The sequence below is a fragment of the Quercus lobata genome, chromosome 1 (assembly GCF_001633185.2).
Source record: "Quercus lobata isolate SW786 chromosome 1, ValleyOak3.0 Primary Assembly, whole genome shotgun sequence".
NCBI classification, from domain to species: domain Eukaryota; kingdom Viridiplantae; phylum Streptophyta; class Magnoliopsida; order Fagales; family Fagaceae; genus Quercus; species Quercus lobata.
The window spans coordinates 32836893-32863697 of record NC_044904.1 but is presented as its reverse complement, the minus strand read 5'-3'; the positions used below and the strand labels follow the sequence as shown (position 1 = coordinate 32863697).

Below are 26805 nucleotides of genomic sequence, written 5' to 3'. Positions count from 1 at the left end.
TTATTAGGTGTAGTAAAATGTATTGAATTTTAAGTAAAAAATTGATGTGACAATTTCTTATTAGAAAGTATATAAAATGATGAGATTGTTATAATTTGAACTCATTTTTAAATATCTAACTAAAAAAGAAAAGAAAAAAGGATGAGCTTGTTATAATTCATAAAAATCTTTGGTCTAAAATGACAAAATAAAAAACTAGAGCCCGAATTTGTCATTACGGAAAAGCTGTGGGTTTTTTCTTGCTTTCGATCAAGGACTACAAATAGCTAGTGGCCACCCACTCTAAAGAGAGAGTAAGAGAGAGAAAAAAGAAAGCGAAAGAGAAAAGAGAGAAATGCCGAAATTCGATCCATGGCCTGTTTTCTTCAAGCGCGAGTGGAATCGCAACTGGCCTTTCCTGGTCGGCTTTGCCATCACCGGAGCCATCATCACCAAGATGTCTCTCGGCTTCACCGGTATATATCTATTTTTTTTTTTTTTTTTACCATTTCAAAATCCCTAGTTATTATCATTATCATTTTATTTAGCTCCAGATTTTTAACCGTCCGATTAATTTGACCTGCAGAGGAAGATGCCAAGAATTCACCCTTCGTTCAGAGGCACAAGAGGTACACTACTCTCCAATCTACAAAACCCTAGATTTCATATTAACTCCTAAAATTGAAATCTCTCATATTTGAAATCTGCGAATAAATATTAATTGTTTGGTTGCAGATTTAAGTAGCTCAAATCTGCGATATTTACTAGTTCTGCATTGATCTAGACCTAAGATTAATATATATTGATTGATTGTGGCTTATTGATGAGATGATTGTATGTTAATTAAAGATTTGGACCTCTGGTACATATAAATTCGTAGAAGCGGTGGAACTGAATTGGTTAGGATCATGACTTGGTGCCCATTTTGTTCAGTCGCTGAAAACCGCACTTTTTTTTAAAAGCCCGGTTTTATTTTTTGGGTTCAATAAGCTCATTTTTAATAAGCTACAAAAATAAGCTGTACCAAACGGGCAGAGAGTTGAGTTATGAATTGGTAAAGGTGGTGCTTATTGCGTTTCGAATGTATCTGATTGTGGTAAGCAGCACAGCACTAGAAGTCTGCATATGGGTAACATGTTCTGATAGTGTTTGGGGTAACACAGAGTGAGCGACACACTCATGCGACTGATGGGAGCCATTGGCACTCGCCTGGTTATATTGTCACTATTAGAGCATCCTTTTCAACTCCGTTATTTACTTTAAAACAAGAGCTCTAGCTCAAATGACACCTGTTTCTCTTTAAGAGAGGAAGGTGGAGGGTGAGGCTCTGGTTTCCAGACACACTTGGCCTGCCACCTCCTTGTTAGCAATTCATGCTTGTATATTTGTGCGACTTTAGAAACTCAGTTAGTTGAGGTGACTTTTGTGCATCTTTGTATGAATCTCTCTATCTTTTAGCTTGGTTTATACCAACAATGGATCAAAAATGTTCAGTCGTGGAAAACTCCACTCACTCCGCAGCAAAAACGATGAGTTGCAGACCTCATACTAATTGATTTTTTGGCATGGACACGACATGACATATCTATTTCCGCATATTTCTTGCATCATTTGTACTATAATTATACACATACAGCTCTAATTTAAAGAAAATACTTGGATATGAATTGTGTAGAGGACTTCAAACAATTGAATTAAAACTATTTGCCAATTTTATTTATATGCATCGTATGAGACTTTTTAGGTCTAGTGATTTCCTTGAAGTCCCTTGAAGTTTATGTTCATGTATTCTTATTTTAGTTTTTCTTCATTGAAATATCCTGGTACTCTTCTTTGTTTGTATATGTGGCATGTCTTTTGATGAAGGACTTGCATATGATCGCATGTTTTGGATTAAAATTGAAGTTTGAAATTGATATGGCGATGGCCTATGTTGATTGATTTACTTCAATTTGTACCTGTTGTGATAGGTTTTTTACTTTAGATGACATATGTTTTGGCTTAAACTTGAAAGTTGGAAATTGATATGGTGATGGTCTGTGCTAATTAATTTACTTCAATCTGTAGTTTTTATGATAGATTACTCACTTTAGATGACATACCACTGCCATGGTTACTCAACTATTATCTGAAATTAGGAGTGATAAGTAGTGTGAAGTATCAAATGGCATAAAGCTTCCCTTGGGATGTAGTGGCAAATATACTTTGGGTTAGATATGGTCACCTATTATTTTCCATGGAAAGTTCTGTCAATAACACGATTTGATCTGGTGATATTGGTCAGATATGATTAATATATATTTGCATGGGACAATTTTTGTTTTTTTTGTTTTTTTTTTTACAATCTTATAAGTAAAGTGGCGTTGGTGAGTCTCATTACTTATATTTGTCCTGATTTTGTAGGTGACTTCTGACTGACAGCATAGATGCTAGCTTTGCACCCCTACTTTGAGAGGGGAGTTTTTCCTGCTTTTGCTTCTATGATTGTGTAATAACAGAAGTGAGATGTTCGGGATACTCTATTTTTTTTTTTACCAGCAGATGTTTCGACATGAATAATATTGAAGACTTTTGTTGATTGGGCAAGGGCCTTTTGCACTTGAAGTGATCAAATTTAAGAATGGCTTGATGCTTGTTTTATTGTGATAGCAATTTCATATGGATTTGTCCTCTAGCCTTTTTGCTAGGGTCAAGTGCAATATCTATTCTCCTTTGGGAAAATTATGTTGTGTTAATTTGTCTGGTTTGAGGTTGAGAAGTGAGAACCATACAATTGACATCCTATATATCTTCCTATGGGGCCTATAAATTTTTTTCGATGGAATGGTTCTTTTGAGCATTATTCTTCCATTCTTGTTATGCAGTGTGGAATTAGAATAACAGAAGTTGGGAAGGGTATCTAACTCTAGTGCCCTAATATTTTTAATAGGATTCTTACAGTATATAACTAGTTGGCCTTCACCACCTTGCTTCGGACTAATATTTCCAATATCCATTTGGCTCTAAAATGATGGTCTAAATTAAGAGAACAAGATATTTCCTCCCAATATTGTGTGAAATAGACGAGCTTAATTTAGCAAATCAATCGGGGGAGGTAACATCTCACCAAATTTGCAAGAATTGTTTTTTAATTAAATGTGGTATTCAAAATTTTTCCATGAGATTTGTAGGAGACAACGCCGGATTTTCTGTAGTAAAATAAATGCTGTCTGGTTCTGGGGAGGTTAGTAGTGGGAGAGGTGGAAGAACTTGTCACTTATTTTTTATAATTTGCTGAAATAACAATTGTGAGTGGTAGAAAAAAATGTGTTTGGTAGGTTTATGTGAAAGCCATTATCTACCACGTCTACATTGTTTTGTCAATAGGTTGTGAGACAAATTGTGTGCGTAGCAAAGTTGATGTTCCTGGCATCCGAAGCAAAGATTTTCGTTCTTTTTCTTGCCAACATATCTTTGCGTGGAATTGGAAGAAATCAAGTGTTGACTTTATTAATTTGACACTTCACAATTTTATTAGGCAAGTTGCAACTTTATGGTCAATTTGACACGGTGGTGGCAATAATCTATGTGAATATGGCACCTTGGATGGAACTTAAGATTTAAGAACATCTTCTAAGCACGAAGCTCTTCGAGGCAATTTCTTTGAATTGATAGTTTCATACATTAAATGCTGGTTAGAGGCTTTTTTACTTCTGGTTACATCGCAAAAGAGACAAATCATACCAAGGGATGATCTTAACTAATTCCAAACTCTTAATGCACTTTCCTTTTTTTTAAGGGTCAATCTTATTTCTTTGACAGCATTCTTGTGGGTTGTGGCAACAGCATTCTTATACCAGCATCATAGGAAGAATCTTGACAGAGATACATCAAAGAGCTACTTTGGTTGGCAACTGTAGTAAAAGAGTTTCTAGTATGGGGTGAATGTCCAAATTTCTCATTTTTAATTTTTTATCCGCTGAACCAAATGGTGTGTACAAGAAACTAAAATAAATAGTAATCAGAGACCAAGGCAACCAAGAATAAGAAAAGGAAAACATAACTTGTATAGCCGAATCCAACAGCAATACGCCTTTATTATTCAATGTAGCAGCAAAATTGGGATCACAAGAAGCAAATGGTATTGACTCAACCAAAGAACAATATTATGTCATCTACAAAAGATTGGCAAATGCCAAGTTTAAGAGCTTCCACATGTCTCGGTATAATTAAGAAAAGGAGAAAAATAGCGAAAAATTAAAAGACAACACTCGTGATGACTTATTTTCTATTATAACACAATGGAATGGAAAAGAGGCAGAGGGAAGTACAAAAGGCCGACAGAAAAAACTGTGTATGCACTACCCCGTTTGATGCCAAACCCGCGGCCAAAAGTTCTCCCTGCATCTATATTTCAGGCAACAGATTCAGTTCTTTTTGGCCACACCAAGCCTCAGTCGGAAATCTTCCTCCATGAGGGGAAGGCCATCCCTCAACTTGACTTTTGGCTCCCATCCCAGCAATTCTTTGGCCTTTGTGATGTCAGGTTTCCTTTGTCGTGGATCATCAGGAGTGTTCTCCACCTTCTTTATCTCCACCTCAGGATTAATGAGCTGCAAAGCAAACAGGTCAAGCATTGATAATAAATATTTCTAAAAATAGCTCAGTAAATGAATGGTCAAGCAAGTGGCTGATAACATCACCATATCTTATTTACACTATCCCTTCATTCTGAATAGCAATATTTGGTCAAGATGTATATTGATTCAAGATTGAATAAATTTTATGCTAGAAAAGTTCTTCCATTGGACTGCTGATTCAGAATAACCTATAAAAGATAGATTTGAACCACAACTATGGTACTCATTTTGGACCATTTACTGCAAGTACAAAGTCCAGATTTGGACTTAGAGATGGCTGTGGCACTCTTTTATAGCCTCATAATCAGAAGAACATCTCCAAGAGTCCAAGAATTCAAATTTACCAGGAGCAGCAATCAAATTACTTCACAGTTTCTCAATAAGTGCATGATCTTAAACAAACTACAATGTTCATGCCGATGTTTTAAAACTGGGCTGATTAAAGAACCAAAAAATAAAAAGGTTAAAGGCTATGACATCAACTGGAGTTTAACTAGAGATACAATTAATTGAAATGAGATTAAATAGAATCAATGTGTAAAACTAACAAAATTGACTAAAACCTATCTAAAGAGATTTAAACAATTTTCAAACTATTTTTCACAACTTATATAAGAAAAATAAAAGACAATAAAATATAAACAAACAAACAAACCAGTATCAAAATTGTAATTAATCCACCTTATCATATGTGACTGACTGTAAGTAACAATATTTTCTAAGGAGAGGACTGGCTGACATTTTCCCCAAACCCAACAGAACCTCCTAATATTGACACCCCAAGCACATCATCCTTTGGCTGGGGAGGGGGCTCAGGCCTCAGGGCACCCCAAATAAAAAAGTGACAAACACCAATCTAAAAAGAGCCAAAACCACGACACCATTTCAACTCGCAAACAATTTTGCAAGTCAGATGGTTTGACTGCCAGTCCTGCGGTTTGGCTAGTCTTTTATCTGCCTGTTTTTGAAGCCTCAAGAAACGACTGAATTGCAGGTTTGACAAACCAGTTGAACCAAGCAGTAAGGGCTGGTTTTCAAAACTTTGGTTCATACTTTGTTAAATATCACAATTTTATACAGTAAAAACAATGGCAAAGAGAAACTGACCTCCTTCACTGTCTCTGCAAGTTCAAGCATTGTAAATTCACCTGAAATTGTACAAGAACAATCTAGGTTAGGAAATGCATGAAAAACCAACTACAATGGAACTGATGTATCTATAAATGATCACACTTTCTAAAATGACCTGGGTTTCCAATATTGATTGGCCCAGTGTTCTCTCCTTCCATCAGACGAATGAGGCCATCGACCTAAAGCATTTTAACAAATAATTATAGTATGATAACTAGATACACATTCATACATTGCAGCAAGGAACAAAGAAAATTGGAAATGTTGCATACCATGTCAGAAACATAACAGAAACTGCGAGTTTGTGTTCCAGGAAGTTGGACTGTCAAGGGTTCACCACTGCATGTGAAACAGGGAGAAAATATTAAGAGTTATGACACCAGCTGCTGAGTCAAGAGGCAAAGGTTTTAACTATTCCACTGAGGGAAGATATTATGGACCAATTCTTATAATTCAATATAAGTTTTGTTTTGTTTTTAAAATTTAAGATTTATTTCCTATTGGTAAGTTATACATGCATCCAGTGGGTTTTGAACCACAGCCTCACCCTCCACTTCTTATGGGAGAAGGAAGTGTCATTTGAGCTAGCTCATTGGCTTAGAATACAATGTAACTACTAAACAGCTTTTGGATTTCCATATTTACTGACATGCGTGCACATCAAACACATTAATTTGGGCTTCTATAAGGCCTCGATATGAGAGAACTGTATCATTTCTGCATCACACTAATGTCACTATCACGGTCAGATAGAAAGGCAACAAAGAAATGAAACAAAGGGCTTACCGAAGTGCTTGAGCTATGAAATTGCTGACGACACGCCCATCGTCAATATTCATGCGTGGCCCATATGTGTTGAAGATTCTGGCAATGCGAATTTCTGATGGAAAAGATAAAGGGAGTTAATTATTATTATTATTATTATTTTAAAAAAGAGGAAAACTTAACATCAACTTTACCAAGGACAATCAAGAAAAGAATTTCCTTGGAATAAGGAAAGCTATACATTTACCTATCCCATGCTGCCTATGATAATCAAACATCAAAGTCTCAGCCACACGCTTTCCTTCATCATAGCAGCTCCGAACTCCTATTATTCAAAAACCATGTATTTTGAGCTGAGTGTATATTCTTGTTAATTTGTTTTGTTTTCTAAATCCTCAAGTATTTGTATACAGAAAAAAGACTAAAAAAATATAAAGAAAAAGAAAAAAAAAAAAAAAAAGGAGTAACATATTCTGCCTTGATACATACAGAACAGTTTAATAGAAGACCACAGAAGAATAACAATGAAATCCTTTATTGATGCAGACATCTAGTATGCATCTAGTACAATCATGACATGTTTAAGATGGCAAAGAAATCTGCTAAATAGCTAGTATATTACTGCAAGTTTTTCCACATTATGGAACTTATTAGATATTTGCTGAAACAATAGCAATGGGCAGCCGACTGATCACATTGTGCAGTTCACTAGTATATTGTCTTTCATTTTTGTGCTATTTTGGATAATAAATCATAGCTTATGACAATGATCAAGGAAAGAAGTTTGGTCTGTTCACTATCTGCCTGACATAAGTCCTCAGAGATATCATGATTTTTTGTACATGTCAAATACAGTAGACATATTTGTATATATACCTTGATCAAAATTTAAAGCCATTTTAAAGAAAATTAAGACAATAAGGAAAATCTTTCTACTTTCTTCAATGAAGATACATCTCCAGTTACAATTTCTAATAAGATAAATGGTAACCACCTTATAGATTATACAAAGGATCACAGGATTAATTGGAGAGGAAAACCTACCAATTGGGTTCACATTTCCCCAATAGCTCTCTGGCTGGGGATGCACAAGAGGATCTCCATATACCTCTGAAGTTGATGTAAGCAAAATCCTGTTCAATGATATAATGAGTATAACTAGTTGATGATGCCAATCAAAGTAATAAGTAGACTGTAAATTCCCCAACCTGGCTCCAACTCGCTTGGCAAGTCCCAGCATGTTCAGTGTACCAATCACATTTGTTTTTATTGTCTGTTAAAGTATAAAAACTACTAGTTAGGAAAAATCAGTGGTTCTTCACAAGTTTAGAACAAATTTTGGTTGAAGATTTTGTCATTAAAAAAATAAAAATCAAACATTTAAGATGATAAAGCAATAAGGTACATTTAGCTCAGGAAAAAATTATGCTCCAACTGCCTCTACTTTCATCAATGTGGCCAAAATAATTGTCTTTCAAAAATGCCAACTAAAATTTGTACTTCTACTACAAAAACCAATATTATAAGACATGGGCATTAATCAACATAGATCCCATAATATAACAAGGTAAATGATGTAAAACTTGAATGCCAGTATCCAAGGATTGTTGATGATGTTTCAAATCACCATATCTATTCATAGTAAAGTATTTATTAAATGGTCATTTGGATGTAAATCCAATTGCTTTTATTGTAATCAATTTATTGGTAAGTTACACACACAGTAGGCATTGAACGCATGTCCTCAACCTCCACCTTGCTCTTGTACAAGGGGAGGAGGTGCCATTTGAGCTGGAGGCCTGGAGCTCATTCGCATTTTCAAATGAAAAAGAAATAGGTTCAAAAGATAGGACATTGCGGGAGGAGATAAACAATGCAGCAAGGAATTGTTGTTGACCACATCAAATGTTTAACAAAAAGGACATATAGGACTTCCTTGACAAGAAAAAGACAAGAAGCAGACACTTGTTAAATTACTGATGATACACACAAATATATATCTAAAAAAAGAATTAAACTTATATAATACACACCTTCACAGGATTGTATTTGTAGAAAATTGGAGAAGCGGGGCAAGCAAGATGATAAATCTGATCAACCTCGACCAACAATGGCTCAGTGACATCTATATAAGAAAAATCAAAAGCAAAGTGTAATTTATATTCATCCAAATTAATCCCACGAAGGGAAAGAAACAGGACAATAGTCTGTTGCAAAACTAACAAAGCACATAAGTTCAAAACGAAATACAATGATTATGGTGATTAGCACTCATCCTATAACGGGATTTGCATTTTCTGCCTGTGAATCAACTGAATTAACAGTAAAATACCCCTACATGACTGGAAATAACAGGATAAAAAGTTGAAAAAAATGCTGCAGATATTAGCCAACTTATTCGTAGGACAGCAATGCTTCATTTTGGCACAGCCTGATATTTTAGTCAAAGAGAGGACAATATACAAGCTAGATCTGAGATGTCAAGTACAGATCACAGTGGCACTTTAAAAGAATTGAGTGTATGCTAGCAAGATTGTATTTTAGGAGTAACTGAAAGTGTATAACCATTAAAAAACATAAACTGAACCCATATTGCTGCTATGGATCTAAGTATCAAGAGAAGGAATAATTTAGTATCATAGAATTTCCATTGGAAGACTTAGAATTATAAACAATTGGAAGATACTAAAATTTTAAGAAAGTACCATGACGAATAAGCTCAAATCTTGGATGACCAATCCATTTTTTAAGGTTGTCCTTTGATCCAGTGAAGTAGTTATCAGCAACAATTACCTGAGTAGAAAAAATTTATGGAACATAGTCATCTTCATTGTTTTAGGTAATACAAATGAAATCAGTAGCCATACTTTTCGTTGGTATTCATGTCTCAGATATGTGTAGAATAATAATCTTCCATAAACTTATTTTAGGCACAATTATCCCATAATAAACACAAAAACTGACACTGGATAATGAGAAAAGATGCTGACCTCATTTTTTTCATTTTCCATCAATCTATCGACTAGGTGAGAGCCAATGAATCCAGCTCCTCCAGTGACCAAAATTCTCATATTTGACTGTCATCAACATTGATAGTGAAAATTGAAGAGCAGATCAATCAACTAATTGATAAGAATGAAAATAAAAAATGCATGAAGATGTTAAATGGGCTGCTTATACACAATTATAAACTTCCTTCTACAGTGCAGTGAAAGGAAAGAATTTCAAACCAAACAATGTTATAAACACACATCTGTTTAAAAGCACATAAGCACCGTAATGTTGAAACCAAAGAAATGGGCTAATTACAATCCATCCAATACTTAACAGGTAGAGATGATCTCTCAGCTTTAACAGATGTAAGCCTGAACTTTGATCAAAATACAGGATCTTATTAATTAGCCTCCCCTGCTCGTTTGTTAAGCTAATAATGGTAAAGAGCCTAACAGATTAGACTCTAGGATAAGATAAATCAGCCACCAATCATTAAGCACCAACCTACTACGATTAAGAAAAAGCTTGTCTAAAATTGAACCTAGTTCAAGCTATAGTTTTAGCCCCAAAGAGACAAACCAAATAGTTACCGAGCTATTCAGCAGATCCAATTGTACAAAAAGAATGAAATCAAATCGATATTAGATAAAGCAAATGCAATATGGACAGTAATTATGCAGAAATAATAACTGCCAACAAGAAAAGGCAACCACCCAGATGCAGAAATATCACAAATCACAATCACATAATAAAGGCAACCCCAAAAGGTTTTGATAATAATAATTAAATAGCTGTCATATGAATATTTGAAAAAAAAAAAAAAAAAAAAAAAAAAAAAGACCCAAGAAGTGAAATTGAAATATCTCACCTGAAAGAACTTTGAAAATCGCAATGGAGACGGCAATGGTGGTGGCTTAGTGGTTGTTTGGAGATCCCCGTTTGAACTGTTCTTAGATGCCATTGCTCTCAGATCTCCTCCAAAACTCAATGCCTACACACAATTTCATTCCCAAACAATCAAACTCTGTAATTATTGTAATAATCAAAAAATTAACACAATCAAAGACAACAAAAATCAAAATTTTGAACAAAATTAGCCCATAATTTTTTCGATTCAGATAGAGGGAGAGAGAGAGAGAGAGAGTGAGTGAGTGAGAAAGAGGCTGACCTAACGGTTGGTTCAGAGGAAATGGACTCAAGACCCCAATTACCCTTCTGATCCACGAAAATTCAACGATCAGAGACACATATTTATAGTACCATAACCAATCCAAAAATCGAAACTTTCTCCACCAAATAGTACTAGTTTTTTTTTTTTAAATAATAAATAAAAAAATTTAATTCAGAGCCTTCAAAATCAAGGAAAGTTTTTAAAGTCATCATGATTGCTCCTCGATAACAATAACTTGAGTTAGAAATCACACCAAACTTTTAATTAAAAAAAAAAAAGACTACTACATTTTAATGTAAATTTTAATTGAAATTGTTCATTACCTAATTAGATAGAGAGTAGTCAAGCTTAGCTTTTATTGAAGGGTTTTGGGGATTAGCAAAATGAAGAGCAGAAGATAATTTTATAGTAGTTGATTAGTGAGATTTTAGGAGTGGGGTTTTGGGGATTAGTGAGCGATAATTATGGGATCGGATTGGGAAAATAAAAATAGAAAGTACAAGTTTTGAGTCGAAGACCGAGAAGAGAAGAAATATGCTTTTGGAATGTAATTGGAATCATCCGATGTAAGTGGGAAGGATGTTCCTTGCAACTTTGTCTAGTTAACGACAGAATTCGATACTCTTGCTCATGCATGAGTTGTCTTATACGCTTTACGTATCTGGGGGTTCTGCCACGTGTACTCTTACTATATGACCCACCATTGACCATTGTATGTATAAATGGAGTATTTTTAGGTGTAAGGCCGAGCAGCATATGTTTAAACTTAACTCATTCAGAAAAGTTAAAAGCTTGGGTTGAGCTTTTGACAAGCCTAAAATTAAGGTTTGAGCTTGAACTCGTGAAAAAATAAAAAAACTTGAGTTTGGCTTGCCTTGATTAATTAGTCAAATCAAACTTAAACTCAAGCTCAAGTCAAGGTTTTGAGTTTGAAATCTAAAAAATTACATTATTAAATGCTTAAATCTCTAAAATTAAGAAAAAAAAATATAGTATATTCATTTTAGCATTCGTCTAGTCCTACTTTTGATTACTCATTATTCAAATTAAAATTTTACATGATTAAATTTATTCATTCATTATTCCTTGTCTACAATTTTAACAGTTATTCAAAATACAATTTATACATTCACTTTTGATGGTGAACTAGAAAATACTTGTTTATAATTATTATAAATGAGAAAATACTAACATGTTTCATAACTTTACTTTAAATGGCTAATGAGAAAGGATCATATGTGGTCCACTTAATTTATTTTTAAATGTAACTATAATCTAAAGTGGTTTTTAGTCAGTTTAGAGTTAAGGAAAAAAAAATTAAGGTAATAGGTAGTGGTCTTATATTGGTCATGTCATTATTAAGATATGTGTAATGAATATATTTAGTTAACACACATAAACTTATAAATGACTTTATACTTGAATTATTTTGTATCAAGCCTAATAACTCATGAGCTTGTTCGTGAACAATTTTTTTTTTCCTTGGGCTTGGCTTGTTTATTAAACGAGCCTAAAACTAAGGTTCAAGCTTGGTTTATTTATAAACAAACAAACATAAATGAGTTTTTTATCGACCCGAGCTCGAGTTGTTCATTATCGACTTGGTTCATTTACAGCCCTAGGTGTAGACTGTCAAATAAATATCTATCTATATAATCTTTTTCACAATATTTTTGTTTTGTTTTGTTTTTTTTTTGTTTTTTTTTTTTGTAAATAAAAAATGATTAGAGGATAAGGACGAGAATTTTATTTCGCTTTGCTTGACCTGCACCTCCTCGCTTCGTCCTGCGTGGGTTTTCACAACCCTGTAAAGATGGTAGAACAAGAGTAGGGCAAGATTTTAGCCTCGCATCATGAGGTGAGGCGGGGATAAGTTAAAACTTTTTAGACCTACCTCACCCTGTTCCCGCTCCGCGTTGATAAGGTTTATAAGTGTAAATTTTGTATACCCTAAAACCATACTATTCAAATAAACATATCAATATTATCTTATTTTATTCTACCCAATGTGGCTCTCTGCTTTTATTTTGTTATTGTTATACTATGAGATTTTTGTTTTTGTTATGATATTGTCTTGTTAAACACTTTGATAATATTATTCAGTTTTTGCTAAAAATTAGTTTGATTTAATGGGATAAATTTAGTTGTAATTTCAAGTATTTTTTTTAATGAAACAAGTTTTATTAAAAAAAAAAATGCAAATAGTTATGGAGCAAATTAATAAGAAGTAAAGTTTTACGAGATAGGGCAGGGCTACCCAGGGCCCCAAGGGATAGGGATAGGGTAAGAAGATTTTCCCCATCATGAGGGGCAGGGCAGGGGTAGGGGCGAAGACCCCATCCTTCAGTCCTACCCCGCCCTGGCCCATTACCATCCCTATTTGAGCAGGCGACCAGTGTAGCGTGATGAGGAACTCGAATGTATGTTCTGAGTTGTGTTGGCCTAAACCCTTACCACTAGGCACAATATTTGTGTTATACCATTTTATTATTTTAATAATAATTTATCATCTCAACCATTACAAAAAATTTTATACTGTGGTTTTAAACTTATTATAAATAATTAAAGGGGTTAGGGACACAAAAGTTGTTATTGACATTTTTCACAAATTATCTATTTGATCCCTTAAAAGTGGGTTCCAGCTAACTCAACTGGTAAAGTCTCTGATGGTTGTATAAGAGATTTGGGGTTCAATCCTCGCCTACACCAAAAACTGATTGGTGTCTTGGTCTGATGATAAAGAGCTATTACAACAAATTTTATACTGTGGTTTTAAACTTATTATAAATAATTAAAGGGGTTAAGGACACAAAAGTTGTTATTGACATTTTTCACAAACTATCTATTTGATCCCTTAAAAGTGGGTTCCAGTTAGCTCAACTGGTAAAGTCTCTGATGGTTGTATAAGAAATCTAGAGTTCAATCCCCGCCTACACCAAAAACTGATTAGTGTCTTAGTCTGATAATAAAGAGTTATTATCAGAAGTGGACGCCATAAGTTGAAACTTTCTCTTTAAAAAAAAAAAAAATTTGATCCCTTAAAAAGGATGTAATTAAAGTATTAAACCAATTTACAATCCTTAATCCTTAATTATATTATTATTACCATATTTGTAATTGTGGGGATCGTTCGATTAATGGGCCCCTAGGGTTCAGGATGGGGTCAGGACTGTTGGGCCAGCGGCCCATCAGAGATCGTATATCCGTCCGAGGATACCCTGGTCCTCGGCATAACTCGTCCGAGGACGATCGTTTCCGAGGACGATCGAGACGTGGGCTCATTACGATTAGAGCTCCAAATTCGGTCATCACAAATGGTAGAGCAGCCGACTAAAAGTGAAAGAGATAAGGCAAACAAATATCTGAAGCTACAGCTACCTCCGCATTAATGACCTCTCAACCAACTCTCTGGCCGCATTAATGTGGAGGTGATACCTGAACAGTGGGAAGGCAGCCTTACAGCTGCCCATAGGAAGTTCCAGGAGGTGCCAGATGGGACAGAAAGAAATCCTCCGAACTCAACCTACACGTGTGCGGCAAGGATGAAGCGCAAAGGGAAGTATATAAACTAAAAGAAGAACCTGAAACGGGGATCGGGAAAAAAGAGGAAAAGAGGAGGACGAAGAAATAGAGAGAAAGAAGAGAGAAGAAAGTAAGAAGGGAAAGTGGTATTATTCACCGAAGAAAAATATTTGTGAGACCGACCCTGTACCTGAAACTGGTTTAAGGGAAATCTTGGAGGGAAATGCTATAGTTAACCTAGTTCTTTACACCCACGCTCTAAAAATTGTATTGTCTGGGCCTTTTACGTGTGAACCCAATACTGTTAGGTTCGTCACCAAATCGTGTCCTTACAATTGGCGCCGTCTGTGGGGAGAGCTTGTGTTAGCTTGTATAACCTCTAATACAACGTTTTCGATGGAAGGAGTGGAACCGCCTCACCCCGCAGCAGGGCTGCATCAGGGTGATGTTAGCCCGCATCAGGCGGAGTCAAGGGGCTCTCAGCGCGGTGGTCCTCGAAAGAGTCCCGAGCGGAGGGAAGTCCAGGAGGGGAGCATGCATACCACTCATACCACGAGAACCCGTACACGCGGGAAGAGTCACGTGTCCCATGCGAAGTATGATGGGGACCTGCAACGTGAGATTGCGGATTTGAAGAGAGAGTTACGCCATGTACGACGGGAGCGTTCACCACTTCGCTCCGAACCATCATCCGGGGAGTCGGATGGGGCTAGCTACAGGCGGAGGTCGAGGACCCCGCAGAGTGAGACTTTCTCCTACGAGGAGGAGCGTCATCATAGGCGGAGGCGTAAAAGTCCTACAAGCAGGGGCTTGGGAAATGATGCGATGAACAAAGCACTGAGCCAGATTTCCAGATCACCCTTTACAAAAGGCATTGATGATGCTACTCATCCTCGGCGGTTTAATCAACCTACGTTCTCTCTGTATGATGGCCACTCGGATCCGGTGGAACATGTAAGTTATTACAGCCAGAAGATGGCTATTCATTCCAGGGATGATGCTCTGATGTGCAAAATTTTTCCGTCGAGTTTGGGTCCGACGGCGATGAGATGGTTCAATGGTTTAAGGGCCAATTCTATTGGATCCTTCAAAGCACTGACCCAAGCTTTTGGCGCTCGCTTTATTACGTGCAGCAGAACTCCCTTGCCTCTGGGCTCTTTGTTGACCTTGTCCATGCGAGAGGGCGAAACTCTCAAGGGCTATTCGGATAGGTACTGGGAAATGTTTAATGAGATAGGGGGGAAAAATGACGCTGTGGCTATAACCACCTTCAAGGCAGGTCTCCCAGCTGACCACGACTTGAGGAAATCCTTGACGGGCAAACCTGTCACCAGTGTGCGCCAGTTGATGGATAGAATAGAGAAGTACAAAAGAATAGAGGAGGATCAACTTCAAGGGAAGGGAAAGGCAAAAGCGATACCACAGGAGAGAAGGGATTTCAGGTCGGATCGTTATAATAATAGCCGACCAAGGAGGGATTTCGCTGTGCAGCCAACCTCGGCGGACGCCCAGGTTGTTAATGCGGTGTTTCGGGAGCCTGTCCAGCAGGTATTGGAAAAGATAAAGGATGAGCCATTCTTCAAATGGCCGAACAGGATGGCGGGAGAGCCTACAAAACGCAACCCGAGTTTGTATTGCCATTACCATCAAGACCATGGACACACAACAGACAACTGTAGGAATTTATGGGACCATTTGGAGCAATTGGTCCGAGAAGGGAAATTGAAGCAACTCTTACACCATTCCAGCAGAAGGGGAAGCCAGGCAGGTTCTAAGGTGCGGGGGGATGCTTCATCAAGGCTCCCCCGGGGGACGATCAATGTCATCTTCGCGGCCCCGGGAAGGACTGGTTCCTGCCCCACGAGAGTGTTGTCGGTGTCCCGATTCCCCGCTGAGGATCGCTCTCAAGCATCGAAGAGGGCCAAGAGGCGTGTCCCTTTGATTTTGGGTTTTTCAGACGAGGATTTGATTGGAACTATACAGCCCCACGAGGATGCCTTGGTGGTCACGCTGAGGATTAGTGGTTACGATGTCCGAAGAGTAATGGTTGATCAGGGGAGCGCAGCGGATGTAATGTATCCGGATCTGTACAAGGGGCTAGGTTTGACACAGGAGGATTTAACAACCTATACTTCCCCTCTAGTCAGTTTTGAGGGAAGGTTGGTCATTCCTATGGGACTAATCAGGTTGCCCGTGCAGTCAAGCACGGAGGTGGTGGAGGTGGATTTTATTGTTGTAGATGTTTATTCTCCATATACGGCCATCCTGGGTAGACCTTGGCTTCACACACTTAAAGCGGTTTCGTCCACCCTGCATCAGAAAGTGAAGTACCCATCCGGAGACCAAGTCCTGGAGATAGTGGGGAACCAATCGGTCGCTCAGCGATGCCAAGTAGCGGCCATTCGGCATCGGCCAGAGGCAGAAACCTCGGCTACTGCCGATAATGATTCATAGCAATTAAAGCCCCCAGCGTCGGGTATAGACGTACTAACGAATGGGGTAGAGTGTGAAAATCTGGAAAAAGTGATCGTCACTGATGATCCAGAAAAATTTTTCCGGGTAGGGGCTAAGCTGCCCCTGCAAGAGAAAGCGAGTTTGCTGGAGTTCCTTCGGGCCAACGTGGACGTTTTTGCATGGGACCCGTATGAAGCCCCAGGAGTAGACCCAAGTTTCATTTGTCACCGGCTCAATGTGAACCCTGCCATTCCCCCTAGGAGACAGACCCCTCGGCGACCGTCAAAGGAGCATGCCGAAGCGGTCAGGAGTGAAGTCATTAAGCTGAAACAGGCTGGGGCTATCAAGGAAGTCTTTTACCCCCAATGGTTGGCCAATACGGTGGTGGTGAAGAAGAAGACGGGGAAATGGCGAGTGTGTGTGGATTTCACGGATCTTAATAAGGCATGCCCCAAGGACCCGTTTCCTATGCCGAAGATTGACCAGCTGGTGAATGCAACTGTGGGCCACCCTAGGATGAGTTTCTTGGATGCCTTTCAGGGGTACCATCAGATTCCGTTAGCCACCGATGATCAAGAAAAGACCGCTTTCGTGACCCCGGTTGGGAACTACCATTACAAGGTGATGCCCTTCGGTCTCAAGAACGCTGGGTCAACCTATCAACGCATGATAACTAAAATGTTTGAGCCACTGCTGGGCAGAAGCATTGAAGTTTACATTGATGACATGGTGGTGAAAAGCAAGGTAGTGATTGAGCATGTGAAGGACCTCACTAATATCTTCGGGATATTGAGAGAGCATAGGTTGCGCCTAAACGCCTCGAAGTGTTCCTTTGGTGTAGGCTCCGGGAAATTCTTGGGGTACATGGTGACCCATAGGGGAATTGAGCTGAACCCAGATCAGATTAGGGCCATTAACGATTTACAAGCGCCTCGAAATCCAAAGGAGGTGCAGAGGTTGACGGGGATGACTGCCGCTTTGAACCGATTTATCTCCAGGTCGGCTGAGAGGTGTCGTCCTTTTTTCCGTCTGTTACATAAATGGAAGGGATTCGAATGGACCGAGGAGTGCGCCGAGGCGTTCCAGCGGCTGAAGGACTATTTATCTAAACCACCTATCATGTCTAGCCCTGAAGTAGACGAGGTGTTGTATGCCTATCTGGCGGTAGCTCCTCACGCCGTCAGTTTTGTCTTGATGCGAGAAGACAAGGGCGTTCAGAAGCCTGTTTATTATGTGAGTAGATCCCTCCATGAAGCCGAGGTGAGGTATCTGTCGTTAGAGAAGGCCATACTGGCAGTCGTCCATGCAACACGTAAACTTCCGCATTATTTTCAAGCTCACACTGTAGTTGTCTTGACCCAATTACCCCTCAAATCCATAATTAGAAGTGCTGATTATACCGGCAGAATAGCCAAGTGGGGAACGATTCTGGGTGCTTTTGACATCAAATACATGCCTCGCACCTCTGTGAAGGGTCAAGTTCTTGCCGACCTGGTAGCTGAATTCGCTGAGTGCCCTGAGGAGATTAGTAGGAATCGAGATCACATGGATGAGAAAGCGGTTGGCGCAATATCCGCGTCAGGATGGCCGGAGTGGAAGGTATACGTGGATGGGGCTGCCAACCAACGGGGAGCTGGACTGGGATTGGTTTTGATATCCCCTGAAGAAGTCATCATAGAGAAATCATTAAGGCTAGGGTTCTCAGCTACTAACAATGAATCAGAGTACGAAGCTTTGATAATGGGAATGAGCATGATCCGTAAAATGGGTGGAAAGGCGGTGAAGATGCTCTCGGACTCAAGGCTGGTTGTCGGCCAAGTAACCGGAGAGTTGGAGGCCAGAGACCCAAGGATGCAAGGATACCTGGACCGAGTAAGGTGAATGCGAGCTGAGTTTGAATCTTTTGACGTACTACATATTCCACGAGGGGAGAATACCCATGCTGATTCTTTGGCGACCCTCGCCACTTCCTCAGTACAAAATCTCCCTCGGGTAATTGTCGTCGAAGACTTGTGTACTCCCACCTCACCAGAAAAGGAGGTTCGCCAAATCCGTCAAGTTGGTCCATCGCCAAACTGGATGGACCCTATATTAAAATTTCTCGAAAATGACACATTGCCCGAGGATAAGGTGGAAGCCGAGAAAATACGAAGAAGAGCACCTCGGTACTGGTTATCTGAGGATAAGAAGCTGTACAGACGGTCTTTCTCTGGACCATATTTGCTCTGTGTGCCTCCTGAGACGGCGGAATCAATCCTGGAAGAGTTACATGAGGGCGTTTGTGGGAGCCATACCGGAGGGAGGTCTCTATCATACCGAGCACTAACGCAGGGTTATTGGTGGCCAAATATGCATAAAGAGGCGCAAGAGTATGTTAAGAAATGTGACCAGTGTCAAAGATACGCCCCGAATATTCACCAGCCAGGAGGAGTTCTTAACCCTCTTTCAAGCCCTTGGCCTTTTGCGCAATGGGGACTGGACATTGTCGGCCCTTTTCCAAAAGCTATAGGAAACAAGAGGTACTTGCTCGTCGGCACGGACTACTTCACTAAATGGGTTGAAGCTGAACCCTTGGCGAACATCCGGGACGTGGATGTGAAGAAGTTTGTCTGGAAGAATATTGTTACGCGATTTGGTATTCCACGAGCTCTTGTTTCGGACAATGGGCTCCAGTTCGATAGCAATGCCTTCAGGGAATACTGTTCAGAGCTGGGAATAAGAAACAGGTATTCCACTCCAGCTTATCCGCAAGGCAATGGGCAGGCTGAAGCTGTTAACAAGGTCATTGTCAATGGGCTCAAAAAGAGACTAGACGATGCGAAAGGAAAGTGGGTGGAAGAGCTACCGCATGTGCTTTGGACGTATCGGACAACCCCCCGACGTTCGACGGGAGAAACTCCTTTCTCTATGACCTATGGGGCCGAGGCCGTTATTCCCCTAGAAACAGGATTCCCAACGTTGAGGACCAATGCATTTTCTTCTAGCAATAATGATACAATGTTGAAGCACAATCTAGATCTGATTGAAGAACGAAGGGAGAGCGCAATGGTTCGGCTAGCTTACTACCAGCACAAACTCAAGCGGAGCTACGATAGCAACGTAAGGATGAGGCCGTTAGCTATAGGAGATCTAGTGCTGAGAAAGGTCTTGGGGGCCACTAAGAATCCAAATTGGGGAAAACTGGGACCCAACTGGGAGGGACCATACCGGATTACTTCTGTAGCAGGAATAGGGGCTTACTATCTAGAAGACCTAGATGAAAAACCTGTACTCCATCCTTGGAATGTAAATAATCTCAGAAGGTATTATTACTAATAAAGCAGTTTCAATTCAGATATCTTCTTTTAAATTTACGTCGAATATGCATCCTATAAATTTCGCATCCTGTCATATCATACTGAATTGTTGAACAGAAACTGAGTTATGCCAGGTCCACGGATCGCAAACTTAGTGGAAATTAACATCCTATCATACTGAATTGTTGAACAGAAACTGAGTTATGCCAGGTCCACGGATCGCAAACTTAGTGGAAATTAACATCCTATCATACTGAATTGTTGAACAGAAACTGAGTTATGCCAGGTCCACGGATCGCAAACTTAGTGGAAATTAACATCCTATCATACTGAATTGTTGAACAGAAACTGAGTTATGCCCGGTCCACGGATCGCAAACTCAGTGGAAATTAACATCCTATCAAATTGAATTGTTGAACAGAAACTAAGTTATGCTAGGTCCATGGATCGCAAACTTAGTGGAAATCAACATCCTATCATTCATACTGAATTGTTAAACAGAAACTGAGTTATGCAGGTCCACGGATCGCAAACTTAGTGGAAATTAACATCCTATCATTCATACTGAATTGTTAAACAGAAGCTAAGTTACGCCAGGTCCAAAGCTTAGTGGAAATTAACATCCTATCATTCATACTGAATTGTTAAACAGAAGCTAAGTTACGCCAGGTCCTTGGATCGCAAGCTTAGTGGAAATTAACATCCTACCATTCATAATAAATTGTTAAACAGAAATTAGATCATGCCAGGTCCTCATACCGTAAACTCGATAAAAATTGGCCTGCTAAGTGGTTTATCGAGTTATTAAACGGTAAACAGAGCGGTGATGAGTTTTCTAAATCATAAACTTGGTGGAAATAATGCCTTATGGACCTTTATAAAGAAGTCAGAAAGAGAAAGCTCCGAATGCAAGGATGGCGTATAGTGAAAAAAGGTGATTGAGATGGACCCCTTGAAAATTACGGCAACAAAGTAAGTACGGGTGAAGATAATTTAGAGTCATCAGAATGAAAAGAAACTAAATGAGAAAGTACTCCATTACATTTCTAGTTAAAATTACAAAATAATTTCTATATTTTTCTGCTAATTGGTAATGCCCCCAGTTGATTGGACGGTGGAGTCCAATTCTTGTTGAAAATCGTGAGAGGTTGCCTCTGATTTGGAAGCAGTAGTGGGTTTATTGGGAGAATTGCGAGACGGAACCTCCTCGATAGAGGGGTTAATAGCTGGGGAAGGGGTATCAGCCTGGTATGATTGAGGAGCCGAGGAGCGTATCGCTTCGGGATAATACACGTTCTCTGGCTTGCGTAGTTCAGATGAGGCTTCAACCCCAGCGCGGTTAAGAGCCTCATTCCAGGTTCTCGCGCAGAAGATGCGGCACACTTCTGGAACTTCGGCTCTTAGGGCTTTCTCAGTTTCAGCTATTCCAAGTTCGTAGCCCTTCTGCTCGGCTTGTTCTTTGAGTTTTTCAGCTTGCTCCCTTAGCTTCTGAGTCTCTTCTAGATGCTTCTTAAGAACAAGAACTTGCTCCTGAGTCTTTTTCAGCTCGGCATTCGCTTCATGCAGAAGCTTGGTCTGTTCCTCGGCCTGCTTCTGGTAACCTTCTGATGCCAGTTCAGCACTCTTACGAGCTTCTTCTTCGACCTGTAGTTTTTTCCTTGCGATGGTTAAATCCTGTTCGGACCTGGACAAGGTTTGTACAGCCGATGCCCTTCTTTTCCTTTCACCGTCAAGTTGGGTGGAGCAAGCGTTGAGCATCTCATCGAGCTTGAAAGTATTTTGGATGATCTATAAGAAACGAGGTGGGAATTAGCGTTCTAGTTAATGGGAAACGCGCATTAGTAAGCCACAGTCGCACAATGAAACAGTGTAAAAAAAAAAAAAATAGTTTCTCACCATGCCCAAGTATCGTTTATTGTCAAGGATGAGTTGGTTCTTCCTCACGTTCTTTATCTCAGCCATATCCTTTGGGAGCAATAAGGCCTCCTCTATGGCCGAGGCTACGTGACACCCAATGCCGCCATTGAAGTCCCTTATAGAGGCATCGTTTCGCAGGGGCTCCCCACCGAGCATAGGAGCTGGCAGCCACGCCGGTGAGTCGGGATGTGGGGAATCAGGTTTCTCTTGACCCCGTGTAGCGGGGTGCCTAGTTTTCTGCTGCTTTACAGCTCGTTGGGCATCCTCCTCTTGAATGGGGCGAGATCTACTTACATCTGCCGCCTCCCTACTCTTCCGTTCTTTGTGCTTTTCTTGCTCGGCAGCATTAATTGGCACTGGTTGCGGAGGTGATTGGGGAGGGTGTCGAGGAGCTGTAGGATGAGACCTGGCTGGAAGAGATGAAACCAAGGATGGTATTGTCTGGGCAGGTGCAGCCTTTCCCTGTTGACCTTCCATTAGCTCCATCAAACTTTTCTGGGGTTTTCTGTGTGCCCCCATCTCGTCAGAACTTTCCTCGGGACTTGTGGGCTGATCGAGAACCTCTAAGTCGTCTGTGGATTCAGACACTGTTACAACAGTTTCCTTATTTTTTCCCTTTTTCCCTTTTCTATTGGTTCCTTTCTTTTTGAGGGAAGATAAGGGTAAAGAGGGCCCAGCCGAGATGCTGGCCACCAAAAGAGGCTTTGTGAGAGGTGTGTGTTTGGGAAGTGGAATACCCTCTGGAACGACGAACCCTTCGTAAGCAACACTGATACGGCGAAGCCGAGGGTCACGTGCCCTAATCACGTACTTCGGCGCCTGAAAGCCGAAAGAAAGGGGGGTGTAGCCAAGGATTAAATGTGCTGCCCGTAATTGACCATCAGCCTCGTTCACATATATTTCGGCTCCCAATAATCTGTCTAAGCTCGCTTTATTGACTAATCTGAGATTGGGCTTCGTGTAGCGTTTGTCTGCAAAACCGTTAATTTCAAAGTTAAAATTGTGAGGCCCGAAAATAATAAAAGTTAGTAAAATGTGTTCATGAGTTAAATGGTGTAGGTTTGCAATTTTGCACCCACCTGGTGTTCCTTCTACTGTCGGGCAAGGTAGACCATCGTGCCATTCCCCAGAAAAAATAAGGAAATCCTCTTTTAAATGCTTATTTGAAGTAGGGAGGCATTGAATTAGCCTTACCGCAGGATATCTCGACTTGAGATAATAATTCTGGTCAGCTAAGCGGTGAAGGCTATACACCCAATTCACATCGTGATGGGATAGGTTTAAATCCATTCTCTGATTCAAAGCGTCTATACTACCCAGAATCCTAAACATATTGGGAGCGCATTGGGTGGGGGATAACCTAAAGAAACTAAGATAACCCCTAGTGATACTGCCCATGAGGATGGTCATCCCACCTTCGATAAAGGCGATCATGGGGATAACCACTTCCCCAGTTTGCCTGGCGTCAACCCACTCCCCTTGGGCTGCATACCTCATCCCTACCGTTGGTGGGATATTGTACTTAGAGCGAAAGTTTCTAATACCCTCCTCGGAGTCAACGAGACGCCGAAAGGGATTCCGCTGTTTCCCTATTTTTCTAGAGAGGCTTAGTAGAAAAGAAACTTTTTGGCGAGTGAATAACAATAGCAAAAGCTTTAAGAGGACTTACAGGTTCAAAGGAAGGACCTCGGACAACGTGTGATTATTTATGGTCGCCAGGAGAACAGAGAAGACTGGGAGAAGGCAGATTCAGTTTTATGAGCTCTGGAACTGCATAATCATCAGGGATAAGGTACAGGTTCAATTTGGGAGCACCTTTATAGTCATGTGAAGGTTGTGAGCGGTAAAATTCCCGCTCACAAAATAAGAGAAACCCCCTACCGTTTGATTGAGATCTCGCCGTTGAACGTGGGAGACAAGGGAGTTGTCAGAATTTAATGCTACCAAAACCGGGGTGCTGAAGGGTCAGGGGCATGCCCCGAAACGCGTACAGATGCAGGCTTATGACGTCAAAATCCACCTTTTCTCCTGAAGAGTCGAAAAGTAGGATTTTGAGGGGCTATTGTGGGGATCGTTCGATTAATGGGCCCCTAGGGTTTAGGATGGGGTCAGGACTGTTGGGCCAGCGGCCCATCAGAGATCGTATATCCGTCCGAGGATACCCTGGTCCTCGGCATAACTCGTCCGAGGACGATCGTTTCCGAGGACGATCGAGACGTGGGCTCATTACGATCAGAGCTCCGAATTCGGTCATCACAAAGGGTAGAGCAGCCGACTAAAAGTGAAAGAGATAAGGCAAACAAATATCTGAAGTTACAGCTACCTCCGCATTAATGACCTCTCAACCAACTCTCTGGCCGCATTAATGTGGAGGTGATACCTGAACAGTGGGAAGGCAGCCTTACAGCTGCCCATAGGAAGTTCCAGGAGGTGCCAGATGGGACAGAAAGAAATCCTCCGAACCCAACCTACACGTGTGCGGCAAGGATGAAGCGCAAAGGGAAGTATATAAACTAAAAGAAGAACCTGAAACGGGGGATCGAAGAAAGAAAGGAGAAAAAGAGAAGGACGAAGAAGCAGAGAAAAACAAGAGAGAAGAAAGTAAGGAAGGAAAGTGAGAGGATTCACAGAAGAAAAATATTTGTGAGACCGACCTTGTACTTGAAACAGGTTTAAGGGAAATCTTGGAGGGAAGTATTATAGTTAACCTAGTTCTTTACACCCACGCTCTAAAAATTGTATTGTCTGGGCCTTTTACGTGGGAACCCAATGCTATTAGGTTCGTCACCAAATCGTGTCCTTACAGTAATTATTATGTTATAAATATTACAAATAGAAGTCATGTACACGCATAACTCACCCAAAATGATTACCATTTGCATTTTAAGTTTACTATATTTGAATTTATAATCAATACACAATCAAATTCTCCTTAATGTCATAATTAAACCACCATTTTACCTTATAGAATGTAATTATATTATTGTTACCATATTTAAACCATCGTGCATCTTTGGCGCAATGCTCACTCCACAAGTATAAGGGCAAGTTTGGTATACTGTAATGATTATTACATGGGAATAGGAATAAGTATTACAAGGAAATGAAGGAATACATTAAGGGTATGTTTGGTACACTGAATGTGGATTACAACATGAATGGTAATCTTTATTACCAGGAATAAAATATGTTGTAATGGAATAACTAAACATATTCATTAGTTTGGTTGTAAGTTGTAACATTAGAATAAAACTTATGATCTATTTTAGGAAATATCTTATTCATACAATTATATTTCCTAGAAAATAATATATTTTAAATTTTAGAGAGATGAGTTATTTTTTAATGATTTTTTATTTCCACAATTGTTAGGTGGATATGGAAAGTTTATTTATTTGGAAATATATTAGTGTTGGAAATTATTATATCTACTAAGGAATAGCTATTACAACCCTTTTAGAGAGGAATAGTTATTCTTCATTTTAAAGAATAACTATTCATAAGGAATAACTATTCCCTGTAATAAAAACATAACCAAACTATTGAATAGCTAAACCATAGGAATAACTATTACATTACAATGTCTATTACAGTCTACCAAACGTGCCCTAAGTTGTTAATGTATTCCTTGTAATAAGTATTACTATTCATTAGCTTGGTGACCATTTAGGAATAGAATTTTGAATATGCATCCACAATTTAGTAAAGTATAAAAAGAAGGTGTAATTAAATCATTTTTAAGTCAAATTTCCTAAAATACACTTATTTTAGGGTGTTCAAAATAGAGCTAATAATTAACAATAAGGAAAATTTATTTCATTTTCTTTTGAAGATGTCGCAACTAATGGCTTTTTGGAAATTTTAAAAAAAAAGTTATTATATAAGATGAAGGAATATATATTCAATACTTTTGATAAGGAATAATTATTCCTCATTTTAAAGAATAGCTATTTATAAGAAATAACTATTCATTGTAATAAAAACATAACCAAACAACCGAATAGTTATGCCATAGGAATATCTATTACATTACAGTGTCTATTACAGTCTACCAAATGTGCCCTGAGTGCTTGTGAGGGACAAGGGCAAGATTCAAGTATCTAAGAGAGAGCTTCACACACACACACACACACACACACACACACATATATATATATACTTAGATTATTTTAGAGTAAAATTTCTATTTCGTATAAAACAAAAAAAATTCTCATATTTATAGTTATTATGTTAAATATTACAAATAGAAGTCCTCGAGTCTTTTTATTATTATTTTTTATGTGAAATAGAATTCTACTCTTGCCTACTTTAAGTGTATATGTGTGAAACTTCCTCCTGGAAATTTGAACCCCAATCTTTACCCCCTACAATCCTATAAGTACTTATACTTGTGAAGTGACCATCATGCCAAGGATGTGTGATGGTGAAGTTCTTAGGTCTTAAAGTAACATATAACTAACCAAAAAAAAAAAAAAAGTAACATATAACTAACCAAAATTATTACCATTTGCATTTTAAGTTTACCATATTTGAATTTCCAATCTTTTTTTTTAGAATACTAAGTATTTTTTACAGTGGTGTATATCCAAAAGATCTACCACACAATAAAGTATTCCATAATGAGAAAATTAAAGATCTACCACACGTTTGAGGTTAAAAACATTTGAGATGAATAATCTGAACATAAAAAAATGACTTAATTAAGCCACTATTTTCAATTCCAAACCTTTATTATATTATTATTACCATATTTATAATTATTATGTTATAAATAGGCTAAATTGAAAATTACACCCTTAAGGATTTGGTGTACCCTTATGCATGTATCTATAAGGTGTAAACTCCCCCTTTGTGCACGTATAGTAGTTATATTACCTTTTACAAAATAAATTTTATAGGGACTTGGTGTAAACTCTTTGGTTTACACACTCCAATAAGGACATGTCTCATTATCATA

At 39.1% G+C, this 26805-nt stretch overlaps 2 protein-coding genes across 3 annotated transcripts; one reads left to right on the top strand and one right to left on the bottom strand.

Moving 5' to 3' along the window:
* The first annotated feature begins 276 nt into the window (after positions 1-276).
* On the top strand, positions 277-2703 carry LOC115987456. The gene is made up of 3 exons (XM_031111000.1): positions 277-455; positions 566-608; positions 2383-2703. The coding sequence occupies exons 1-3, from the start codon at positions 335-337 to the stop codon at positions 2384-2386; spliced, it is 168 nt and encodes a 55-aa protein (XP_030966860.1). The 5' UTR covers positions 277-334; the 3' UTR covers positions 2387-2703.
* A 1319-nt stretch (positions 2704-4022) lies between these two features.
* On the bottom strand, positions 4023-11259 carry LOC115987442 (UDP-glucuronic acid decarboxylase 5). Of its 2 annotated transcripts, XM_031110983.1 has the most exons (14): positions 10983-11259; positions 10657-10703; positions 10357-10479; positions 9485-9571; positions 9200-9287; positions 8528-8619; positions 7703-7767; positions 7539-7627; positions 6742-6819; positions 6516-6609; positions 6002-6068; positions 5845-5908; positions 5706-5746; positions 4023-4571 (listed from the first exon to the last, which is right to left on the bottom strand). In XM_031110983.1, exons 3-14 carry the CDS (start codon positions 10447-10449, stop codon positions 4386-4388), a joined length of 1044 nt encoding a protein of 347 aa, XP_030966843.1. In that variant the 5' UTR covers positions 10450-10479; positions 10657-10703; positions 10983-11259; the 3' UTR covers positions 4023-4385. The 2 variants fall into 2 exon arrangements, with proteins under 2 accessions (XP_030966843.1, XP_030966850.1); XM_031110990.1 differs by lacking the exons at positions 10357-10479; positions 10657-10703; positions 10983-11259 and adding an exon at positions 9823-10095.
* Between the last annotated feature and the right edge of the window lie 15546 nt (positions 11260-26805).

Excerpts from the sequence above, each read along its gene's own strand:
- LOC115987456 (XM_031111000.1), top strand. The coding sequence starts at position 335 with ATGCCGAAATTCGATCCATGGCCTGTTTTCTTCAAGCGCGAGTGGAAT. Across the intron at positions 456-565 it reads GATGTCTCTCGGCTTCACCG|AGGAAGATGCCAAGAATTCA; the intron begins GTATATATCTAT and ends TTTGACCTGCAG.
- LOC115987442 (XM_031110983.1), bottom strand. The coding sequence starts at position 10,449 with ATGGCATCTAAGAACAGTTCAAACGGGGATCTCCAAACAACCACTAAG. Across the intron at positions 9,572-10,356 it reads GATTTTCAAAGTTCTTTCAG|TCAAATATGAGAATTTTGGT; the intron begins GTGAGATATTTC and ends TGTTGATGACAG. Across the intron at positions 6,069-6,515 it reads TTCATAGCTCAAGCACTTCG|TGGTGAACCCTTGACAGTCC; the intron begins GTAAGCCCTTTG and ends TTTCACATGCAG.